An 11,654-nucleotide genomic window follows, 5' to 3' on the forward strand; every position below is an offset into this window, starting at 1 on the left:
ATGGTTTATGCAATGGGAGGAAAACTGTGAAAAATTAAGTCAGAGTAAAGGAAAATTACTGCCATAGTCTGGGCTTCAGATTCTGTCTGAAGACATGAGAAATGCCTTTATATTGCCTTGAAATATTTCTAAGGTTTTCCATCACTGTTGTCTTTTCATTTTCATCCATGGCAAGTCCTTCACAGACCTTGTGAGTTACCAGGATGTTTACTGAGAAATAAGCTGTTTTCCAGCAATACTTATTTTCTTCCTCAGGCTGAAGTGAAGGTACGCATGGATCTGGAGAAGAGACTGAGAGAGGCTGAGGAAGCCTTGCAGAGCTTGGAGCAAGGCTTAAATTCTCTGAATTGCAACAAGGAGAAAGAGAAGAAGATGAAAGCAGATGTCAGTAACTTGAGAAGTAAGTTAGTCATCCATGCTTTCTACTGATGAGCAAACTCAAGAGAGGAAATATTTTTACATATCTTCCTAGCTACACAAAGAAGATTCCAAATTAGGAAAGCTGCAGATAAATGTGGTCTCTCTCTTTTGTACCTCCACCAGACCTTCCCTTTGAGGAGCCATAACGTGCTGTGCAGGTAGTTGGTGTTTTGCCTCCAAAGGAGGCTGAAATTATTCCAGCCTCTCAAAGGAGCATGAAATTATTCCAGCCTTCTCTCTTGGGTGGAAGGCAAACCTAGAGATGAGCAAATATTTTCCAAAATGTCAAACAGGGAAGCTGTAGCAGAACTATAAAAACTGACTGCTGACTAGGTCTGTGTTATATGGAGTCCTCTCATTCCCCTCAAGGCTTTCTCAGCCTTGGTTAAAAGAATATCACCAGTTTAAGGAGGTCCGTGGTTGCTGTAGCAACATGCTGGTGGGTGACCCAGAAGGTGAAGTTTGGATCTTTACTCAGAGCTGAATCACAGCATCAGCTCAGCACTGCAGTGCAGCGGTCAGGTGTAAGACAGATGTTCCTCACAAGTTATCCCTGTTTCTTTGCCTTTTTTTGGTTTGTTTGGGTTCTCTTGGGGGGCATCAGCTTCAATTGAGTCAAATCTTGCTTGTTTTTCATGCCCAAGTTATAGTGCAGGGAGAATTGTTTATTAAGCTGCTGAGTCTTGGGGCATTACCCTGGCATTTGAGTCAGGCTTGGGAACTGACATAAGCAGCTTCAATTGAGTCAAATTTTGCTTGTTTTTCATGCTCAAGTTATAATGCAGGGAGAATTGTTTATTAAGCTGCTGAGTCTCTACAGTTAAGGCTTCATTTCAGTGAAAGGTGGATGTACTGGGTCAATACAGACAAGTCAAAAAGTCCTGTGGTATTCTGAGCACTGTTAGGTAAATAGGGAAAATAAATTTATAAATAGTTTTATATCTATTCACATACTTATAATTTATACATATTTAAATGAAAAAAAGCATTATCAGTAGTTTCTACATAAGATTTCTAAATGGGGAAAAACAGTCATGATTCTGAGCTTCATCTCATTGGCTCAGAGCCATGGTGAGAAAACAGAACTAAAGTGGATGTGTTGAGCTCAGCATTCAAGCAGAGCGTCAGAGGGCATAAATGAGTAACTGGTACTGAATGTCTCCTGATATTTCCAACCTTAGATTTTGGGAGATGTTTTTTTCAAAAGAGTAAAAATGTACTGATGAGTAGAGCACTAGAGAAAATAAGGGACCAGCAATGTTTCCCATAACATTAGTCCCAGTACAGATTGCCTCAGTCCTTCCTAGTGGTTCCTGCAGCTCTGCCCTGCCCTTTATAGAAGAGTTTGGGCACATTAGCACATGATGCTTTTGAACAGCAAAGGACCAGCAACAGGCAGGAGGACAGCAAGACTGGAATGGCAGAATAGACATTGGTCAGACCATAAGAGGGGAAATGGGCCAGGAAGAGCAGTTTGTGTGGCAGATCAGGGCAGAATAACGTCAGAGTTTTGACATGGGGCTTTTCTTGGAGCCCATAATATATGTAACTATGTGCTAGTATTTGCTATGCTATTAAGGAATCCCCTACCATGTTTGCCTGTGCTAGTGTTGCCAACACCTTCCTTTTCCAGTTAGACCTGACTGGTTTTAGAGGTCCTTCAAAGAAAGTATGATGAGCAAGGCTTCAGAATTGAGAAGTTTTATCACAGTATCAAAGGCTTTTGGCAGTTGAGTTGGGAGCAGTTGTGAGAATTACTGATGTGGAATGGATGGCTGCAGTTCTTTCTGAATTTGAGTATGCATTTGTTAGGAACTGGAGGTTTTTGTCACTTTGAAAATGAACATTTGAAAACGTTCTTTCTGATGATATTCTGGAGCTTTATGGATTGTTGTTCATCAAGGTCATCATTACCTGGCTCAGCCCATCAACGAGTGCAGTCCCTTGTGACTGGTTCCTTCCTTGGAGTGTCTGCCCCATCACTGTAACAGTGGTGGCTTTGAAAATGAACATTTGAAAATGTTCTTTCTGATTATGTTCTGGAGCTTTATGGATTGTTGTTTATGAAGGTCATCATTACCTGGCTCCAGCCCATCAATGAGTGCAGTCCCTTGTGACTGGCTCCTTCCTTGGAGTGTCTGCCCCATCACTGTAACAGTGGTGTTCTCTCCCCAGAGTTCTTTGAAGAGTGCATCCGCAATGCTGAGCTGGAGGCCAAGATGCCTGTGATCATGAAGAACTCCGTGTACATCCACAAGGCCGCCACTCGCCGCATAAAGAGCTGCCGCTTCCGCTGCCGGAGAACCAGCACTTCCTGGAATGACAGTAGGTGTCGGGCAGCCTCCTGCTTCATATCCTGCAGGAGCAGATATGTGCCAATGGGGCTGGCAGAACAGTAAAGTCTGCAAATGTTGTTTGTATTTCATGTTCCTTAGCAGCAGAATGGAGCCACAGTGCTACTTGTAGCTTCCTTTCTCAGAGCACAGGCACTGAGCCTGTGTACTTGTTGCCCATTTCTTTATAGATGTTGAAAGCTAAACTTCTGTGATGGTCCTGGGCCCTAAAAACATATTTAAATATGACTTCATCAGAATGCCTAATCACAGACTGAGTTAGGCTCAGACATGTTGGTCATATGGCTCGTGAACTCTAGTGAAGCTTTATTTTCAGTTTGTGTCCCTGGTGGAGAGTGCTTACCTTTCTGTGCTGTTCTTGTTTCAGTGAAACAGTCACAGTCCTTCATCTTCTCACATGCAGAAGCTGAAAACATTGAAGAGCTGAAAGAAGCAGCCAAAAGACTGAGCCGGGACCAGCGCTTTAGGAAAACTATCTATCAAATCATGAGGTCACAAAAGGATTCTGCTTCAGGGGACAAAAAGTGACTCTTCCTGGGAGGGGGCTTCTGAGATCAACCTACCATTCAGCTCTGCAAAAGTTACAGCCTTGGGCATGAGGCTCAGAAGGGAGATCTGGCATTTGGTGGGGAAGGTGGGGGACAGTTGTGTGTAGGCAATCCCTTCAGTTATTGGCTTTGCTTTAGTTTGAGTGCTCCCTGCAGCCCGGCAGACCTTCTCTGCTGATCACTCCAGACCTGTTTGCTTCAGCTGCTTGCATTAAGCCATGTTTGGCCAAGGTGCCACAGTCAGTGTTAAAGTGAACTAGAGACCGTAGCTTAGGAGGAGCCTCTCCTTTCTTTCCCTGTCTAGTCTGTCTGCCAAACACAAGTGCTTTGAGGAAACCTTTAGCAGTCTATGTTCTCGCTAGTGTAATCTCCTCAGCTGAACCCAGCTCACCCTGTTCTGCCTGATCCCCTCTAGGGGTTGGCTCGCTGCACACCCTCAGTCAATCAGCACTTCGGTGGGGCACATTTCCTGAAGACTGCAGCAGTCACAGCCTCCCTAGCACAGGCAAAAGTATCAAACACAGGGCCAAACTTTTTGTCTTGATGCTACATCATTTCAAGCAAACAGCAACAACACAAGGTGAAGACAACAGGAGGATGCTGTGGATTTGGGTCCAAGGAGGATCATGTACAGAGAAGAGCTTATAGGTAACTCAAAGGCATTGATGCAAGCTAGAGGGAGGATTCTGTTGTGTTGATGGTGGGCAGAACATTCCAGGGCCACCTTTGCACATTTTTTGCACTGGGACATGTAGCTGTGTCAGAGCTAGGGAAGGTGTTAGCTATTGGCTGTCTATTCCTCAGTGTGAAGAAGCCTTTGACTCAGTTTTGATGGCTTCCTCAAGACCTCTGTAAAATGAGTTGGAGGGCAGGAGGGTGAGGACTGTCCAGCAACAAAACCCACTGCCACTTCAGGCAAGCTGTAAGAGCTGTGGAAGAGGAGTCCAGGAGAGGAGTTACTTTGTTGTGGAGCCCCTTGCAGCCTCCCCCACCTATTTTGAGCAAGCAGCTGGCTAATAATTACCCATGCTGTAGGAACAGCACTGCCTGGTGCTTGCAGACCACAGGATAAGCACACTCGGAGTGACGCCCTGTTTTCTCCTGCATATTAATTGGAAAATAAAGAAATAGACAATACAAAGGTGAATAAAGTAAGCAGCAGAAGTACAGTTAGGGGTTAGGGGAATGGTAAACTGCAGACTTACTTTACCTTTCATGGCATCAGGGCCCCCGGGTATTATGTATGTGCAGTGACACATAGGTAGTTACTTGCTACTGTCCTGTTCAGACTGTGACAGTGTCTTCTCACAGCCTTTGGCTTCTAGCCACCTACATAATCCCCTATAAATTTAGTGTTGTTCCTAGGGAGAAGTCAAGGATGAGGCTGGGAAGCAAACTTTGGCTTACCAGCCAGCGGAGAGTGGTTAATGCTGGGTGGAGGAACATCCTGTGACAGTGCTCCTGGATGGAATCACTCTAGTGTGACCAGAGGAAAAGCTTTGAAAGCACAGCTTGTACTTCCCATTTTAGTCAGTTACTGACTAGTATCCTTCTGCCAGGCACTGGGATGTTTCATCCAGTCAGAGGATCCAGCTCTGAAGGAGGATGTTTTTGTGCTAATGGGTGATACAGTAGGAGAAGATTGTTTCCATCCTTCCTCAGCATACCTGATCCTTCTGTGGTTTATCTGGTTGTGTTTATATGCTAGAAAGCCACAAATGAATTCTTGCTCCTACAAGGCTGAAGGGCTGTGTCAAAGCAATACAGAAATGTTTTTTTCCTTTATGCTGCTCCCAAATCATCTCTGGCTATTTTCCAGTTACAAGGTCTGTATTAGGTGATGCTGGAAGGGACAGAATAAAGGATAGCTAGGGAATGCATCTGTAATTCGGGCAGTTAGAAAAATCACCCTGTGGCCTGTGAATACAGCATTTTTATTCTATTACCATGAAAGCCACAATATCTGACTCTTCAGAAGTATTGTATGCAGGAGGTAGCCACATCAGGTCTTCCTTTACTGTGCATATTGACAGCAATAAGTAAATAAAAGTTATGCTGACACTAGAATGAATTCCTGTGTGTTCTTCATACACTGTCACCAAAATGATGTTAAATTGTCTCTGTAGGAGCTCAAACAAATCATTGTGACACTCTCATTTACTGCCAGCACAGTTCCTCTGCTTCACTGAGTTGTTGTGTTACGTGCTTAACATCACCTCTCAGAAGGATTGGCTCTATGTAAAAAGCTTTCACCCTCGCTACCACTTCCACTTGTAAATTGTGCATAAAGTTCAAGCAGAATGTATCACATCTGAAGTAAAAAGCTCCCGCTTGCTTACCTGAAGTCAGTGAACAGCTCTGTGTGTAACCAGCAAGATGTGCCCTGAGCCACCTGTGAGGAGGTGCTTTCCATCAGTCATCCCCTGCTGCACAGGGTTCTGCTACCCTGTAATCTCCCCGGCAGAGCCAGCATGGAGCTGTGTCTGTGCACCACAGCATCTAAATTAAGTGACTGTCTCCTTTCAAAGGACACAGAAATTACTGATTCCAATTTTCTCTGCGTATTTTTAACGCAATGCAGTAACAGGAAGATGGCTTAGGAAGCTCACCTTTGTTCAAATAACTTCCACTAGTAACCCTAGATTGTTTTCTTCTGCTGGGAAAACTGGGAAGGAGGAATAACTTCCTCCAATGAGAAGAGTTCTCTAACTTGTTCTCTTGTGTCTGAGGATAGAAGAAAATACAGGATGGTTTGCATCTTTAAGATTTCACTTCAGGAGTTGCAGAACACCAGACTGGCTCTGAAAAGCCTGTGGCCATTCTTCAGCACCTCTGCCTTCTGGGTAACACGAGGTAACTTCTTTTCTCTCTGAAGATGCTCCCTGTTGTTCCTGTCAGAGACACTGCCAAATGTGAAGACTGCTGATTTCCTCTGCATTGTCTTGGCTACTTTTCACAGTGTGAAGGATGGATGCTGTTAAAGGTTCAATTAGCTGATTGAAGGGTTAACTTCATCCTCCTTGTAAGATGTATAGGCTGTTTCAGTCCCTGGTGAAGAAGAGTGGTTCCTGCTGGAGTGCCCACCGCCCCAAGGCTTTGCTCTTGCACAGAAGTTAATGACAGAGAAAGAAAGGCAGCCCTAGCCCTGTTGCCCCGGTCTGTGCTGCTTCTAAAGCAGAGAAAGGGGATAAGAAATGGAAATTGCCCTTGGGGTCAGAAGTGATAATAAAGGATAAATGGTTGCTGGTGCATGTTGTGCATTGCTGTGCGTGGCACACAAGTGACATAAGCTGGTAGCAGTTTTCAGCAACAAAGTGTGGCATTTTTTTTAGCTCCAGATAGTAGGCAGGCTTTCTGCTTGGGACTTAGTGTAATATTAGTGTATCTCTATGGAAATAAGATGATGGATTTCCATAGGAATAATGTGTTTTGAATCTTTTCAATGCAGTCCCTTTTTGTGGCTGTTAGAGGGACAGAAGCTGGATAATTTTGTATCCAGTAAGGAGAAGTTTGCTCCTGGGAAAGTGGCCCATGTCTGAAAGTCTTGCCCAAGGCAGGGGCTTGCCTGGACACTCGGTGCTCCTTGGTGATTGTATGCCTGTGAAGGATACATTCATTCTGGCATCTTCTTCCTCATGCACAAGGACAACTCTGCAGTTTTTTGCCTAGTCTGTGTACAATTTTTTACCACCTAGTCCAAGCATGGATTTGAATGGGTGAAATGACCAAGCAAGAGGAATTATTGTAGTGAGTCACCTGAGCTGGATCTGAGGTGGCCTGTTGGGGTGACAGTCACCATGAGTTCTATGTATGGTTTGTTGAACAAAGCAGTGCAGTGCATTTCTGTGTACTGAGACAACATCCCTTTTTCTATATTAAGTAACACTTCTTGGTGCAGGCTTATCTCCACAGCCAAAATGCAGAGCCACTGTGTATGGTTTGTTGAACAAACCAGTGCAGTGCATTTCTGTTACTGAGACAACATCCCTTTTTCTATATTAAGTAACACTTCTTGGTGCAGGCTTATCTCCACAGCCAAAATGCAGAAAGATCCAGTTAAGTACTCAGGTCTGTGAGTCCTTCCTGCTCTTTGCAGGATGCACTGTAGTGCTTGAACCAACATACAGATTGTGGGGTTTATTCTAGTATTGGCAGATCTGGCACTTCAAAGGAAGAAAAATTATAAAGGACATTTTGTGGGGGTAACAAAGGCACCTTTTGCTAACTCAGAGGTGTTGCAGAAAATAACCCAGCAGGGTCATGTGCTCTTATTTTGCTGTATTCTGAAAAGTGCAAACTTTGCATTGCTTAAATTACTAAGTGAACTCTGCTTATCCTTGAGTTCTTCTTGACTGCATCCCTGCCTCAGACCTCTCTGTGGAAAGCACCCAAGAGTGGCAGGATATGTCCTCTCCTAGAGCTGCTCTTCTTATTGGTTTCTTCATCATTAATTCTGGGGTGGGAGAGAGCTCCCTGTTCCTCCACACATCAGTGGCTGCCCACAGAAGGTACAGCCCCTGCCTCTCCAACATGAGGAAAACAGGTTCTGTTTTTTGTTGTGGGGTTTTTTATCTAAGTTTTGCAGAACAGGAATTAATATTTTTACATCTCCATGTTAATAACGGGGTTTGGAAACAAGCTATTTGGGGTGAGTGTGAGCAAACTGACTCCCTGCAGTGGAATTAGGCCCTGTTCAAAAGAGGTTCTGGCTCTCAGCCTTGATGGAGTAAGGCTGGAGGTTTGTGTCAGTTACTGCTGAAAGCACAGCCATGATCAGGGCCATATGCCTTTGGGACAGTTCACAGAGCATTCAAGGTCCCTCATGATCACGGCCATAGCATGTTTGGCAGAACTCTGTCTTTGGGACAGTTCACAGAGCATTCAAGGTCCCTGGGTGGCAGAGATGGGCTGTGCTTTTAGGTACACTAATCTTACCAGCAATAAAAATGACATAGCAAGAAGGTGAGAATGCTGTGGCTTTTGTAGCAAAGTAGAGGAGCAGGCTTTTAATCCAAAGATGCCAGAGATTGATTGGATTGTAACTTGCTTGGGAGTAGCCGCTGTTTTAATTTCTCCTTTCCTTTCCTGATTATGCCAAAGGCACACTGCATGTTTCTTGCAGGCAACGGGAATGTGAGGAGGCTCCAAGAGGAAGGAGATTGAAAGGCAGGAGTGTAGCAGGTGTGACTAAAAGCTGGAGCACTGCCAACAGTCGCTGTGCTTCAAAAACAAAGTGTGCGCTATGGAAAGTGCATTTCAATAACCTGAAGACAGCTGTTCAATTTCCCAGTAAGCAAAAAGCTTACTGGATCCAACCAAGGAGTCCAGCCCCAGGTGCTCAGAGGAAAGGAGTCTGCAGGTAAGGCCCTTTCCCCCTCTCCCCAGTTTACATGAGGTGTGCCCTGTGATGCAGGAATTTGATTCCTGTGATTCAGGGATACACTTATGGTTATACTTTGTGAGTAGCTGTGTTTACACAGAGGCTGCTCAGGGCAGCTGAAAAGGTGCTGGAAATGTTTTGGGTATCTAAACATGTACTGGAAGATATTGGAAATTCCTGTAACTCTTGAGGGATTTGGATGTTCAGAAACTCCTCAGGCCTGGAGCAGCAGCCCTCTAGGTCCCTCTCTGATCAAGTGTGTGATATTTCAGAGAGATGCTGCAACCCACGAAGGGATGTGGGCAATGGCAGTGAAGGCTGCTTTTCCTTCTGCTTCTTCTCCCTCTCCTAAATTTCTCTTGCAGTGGTTTTCTCCCTCACACAAATACAGATCAAGTGTGGTTTAATGTGGAACTTATTTTAGATTAAGAGAAAGAATGTGCAGGCAGAGCTATATTTCCTGCCTGTGTAGGGGGAACGTGGGCTCTAAAATGAGGACAGAAAATTCTCAGCCATTCAAAGGTATCACAGATGGGTAAAATAATTGTGCTTATCACATATATCAAGCATGGATAAGGGGGAGTAGTGGGATACACTGTATTTGAAGCTTGAAGCCTTGCAGTAAGAGAAAATGAATTTGGTGAAGGAAATGTTTTATAGTCCCTTGCCGATGCTGAAGGAAGTAGAAGAGAAGGTGCACACTTAGTCCACTTCAGCATGTGGCTGGCTCCTGGTGCTGGCATGGAATTAGTTTTGATGGCTGCTAGCTACACAGAAAATCCCTCCAGCTGTGACCACCTGCTGCAGAGTTGTAGCCTTGTTCAGAAACAGTGGTGGTGGCTGTGGATCCAGAGAGCACCCTCAGACCTGGATGCCCCATAGGATGTGCATGGTACCTCTCCTGACACTGACACTCACAGCGTCTCCACGTCATGGGAGCCTTTGGCTTCCCCTTGCAAGTGGGCATGAGCTCAGCTGGCAGCTCTGCTGCCACCCAGGAGCAGAGAGCCCCATGCCCACAGCTTGAGCTGCTCCTGCCATCTCAGGCCTGTTGGATTCCAGCATGCTGAGGCAGACCTTGCCACCAAGATTTCAGCAGCAGAATGGAAGGAAGCAGGTTAGTCAGCCAGCCTTAGGAAAGGCTACTGGGAACAGGGGTGGGAGCTACTGTATTCCCTTCCTGAAGGGAGAAGAGCATCTCCTGATCCTGGCCCCCACAGTGCTCTGCTGTGAGCTCCTGGTTCAGCTCCTAAGTGCAGCCTGGCTGTCAGAGGAGCTGTGCGTGGGCTCTGCTTCATCCCCAGACCAGGGAACCAGAGAAGGACAAGAAAGAGCTGTTGCTTTTCGGGTAAATGGGAAAGAAAGATCTGTCCTACCAGGGAAGCAAAGAAGAGCTGTTGTGGGTAGAACTCTGCAAAGAAGTGAAGTATCCAGAAGACAGGAGGGAACAGACCTGAAATACACTTCTGGGCCTTGGTTCTGGTGCACTGCCCATAGCCAGAGTTTCTATCCTGTCTGTGCTTGAAGAGGATCACAGAGCTAGCAAAAAAATACTGCTTTACACAGTGAGTATACACCCTGCCTTGTCTATCCAGCTCTCCCTAGCTTTGAACAGGATTGCAAGCAGGCTGTTCCTCACCTTCCCCTCCAGGCTGCTCCCTCAGCTTTCTGTTTATTTTTCTTTGCTTAACTGGGTCTGTCTCCACGAGGTGGAAATTAGCCTCTCCCTGGTGGGGTTTGCAGCGCCCAGGAGCAGTGGGAGGACAGTTCTGCCATGGTGGGGATGGGGGGCTGCTCTCTTTGGAGTGCAAAGGAGGTGAGACACGCCCTCATAGCTGCTCATGCTTTTTTCATAACACTGGCTTCTTGTCTAGAAATATAATTCATCCTGATCCAAAGTCTTTCTGACTTGAGCATTTCATGTAGAAAATGCACAGCGATGGGCAGTGAACACCCCGGGCTCTGAACCAGGCACCTTCCCTCCCTCCTTCACAGCCCACCTCACATGTGGCTGTGAGCCACATGTGGGTACAGAGCTGGGCAGGGTGGTGCTGGTGTCCCCTCACCTCGGACATGCAGAGTGAGCCATTTTGGAGTCTTTGTGCCAGGTCCTGTCCCAGTGTGTTTCACAGGGGCGAGGGGCAGGCAGAGGAACCAGTCCCCTCCACTGGACTTTCACTCAGAGGAGTTTGTCATCTATTCAAAGAAATATTTCATAATTTGGTTTTTTAAAAAATTTTATTATTTTCCCTGAAAATAATTTATGCAAAAGTAATTTGTGGTTTTTCCTCAGAGGCAAAGAGCAGACCAGAAGGTTTTACCTTCAGATGAAGCTTGGTGTGCTTTGTAACTGGAGGTGGCCCTGGTGGCTGTGTCTCTGCTGTAGCTGCACTGCCAGACCCACAGACAAGGTCGTGTGTGGGCAAGCAGCCCTGGCAAGGACAGCAGCCTGTTAATCCTGCATTAGAGACACTAATGTGTCTGTGCCTCCACTCTGCAGCTGCCAGGTCAGCTCTGGCTTCAGCTTTTCCAAGTCTTTCAGCAACCTGCTAAAGGCAGGCAGCTGAGCACCTTCCCAGCTGCCCTGGATGAGCAGTGGGGACAGCTCTCTGTGATCAGGGCTGGGCACGCAGCTCCCATGCTGGGGAAGGGGGCAGGCAGCCTGTCCCAGAGCAGGGGCTGGGGCATGAGGCTCAGGGATAATGTGGTTTCTGAAGCTAAGCACATAGAAAGCCTGATGTGCCCTTTTCCTTGCTGCTGCTTTTCCCTGGAAAAGCAGTCTCAAATCACAAGGGCTATAAAACTAGTGCATTTCCTAGCTCTAGCATCATGTAAATAAGTCAGGTCAGACAGCTGGTGTGCCAGAAATTTCCTCAACATTTTCCTATCTGCATGATTTAACAGACTGCAGCTATATCCTAAGAGCCATGGAAAGACATCCCTCTTACATTC

The 11,654-nt window shown here is 45.9% G+C and overlaps 1 protein-coding gene across 2 annotated transcripts in view; it reads left to right on the top strand.

The window, feature by feature from the left end:
* Window positions 1–5,758, top strand: part of PLEKHD1 (pleckstrin homology and coiled-coil domain containing D1) — a 35,647-nt gene extending 29,889 nt beyond the window's left edge. For both annotated transcript variants that reach the window (XM_039705008.1, XM_039705007.1), the window contains exons 12-14: window positions 256–400; window positions 2,596–2,745; window positions 3,142–5,758. In XM_039705008.1, coding sequence (XP_039560942.1) covers window positions 256–400; window positions 2,596–2,745; window positions 3,142–3,302 — 456 coding nt within the window. In that variant the 3' untranslated portion in view covers window positions 3,303–5,758. The remainder of the gene's footprint in view (window positions 1–255; window positions 401–2,595; window positions 2,746–3,141) is intronic.
* Window positions 5,759–11,654: the final 5,896 nt, after the last annotated feature.

The sequence above is a fragment of the Passer montanus genome, unplaced genomic scaffold, assembly GCF_014805655.1.
Source record: "Passer montanus isolate IOZ18808 unplaced genomic scaffold, ASM1480565v1 scaffold18, whole genome shotgun sequence".
NCBI lineage: Eukaryota > Metazoa > Chordata > Aves > Passeriformes > Passeridae > Passer > Passer montanus.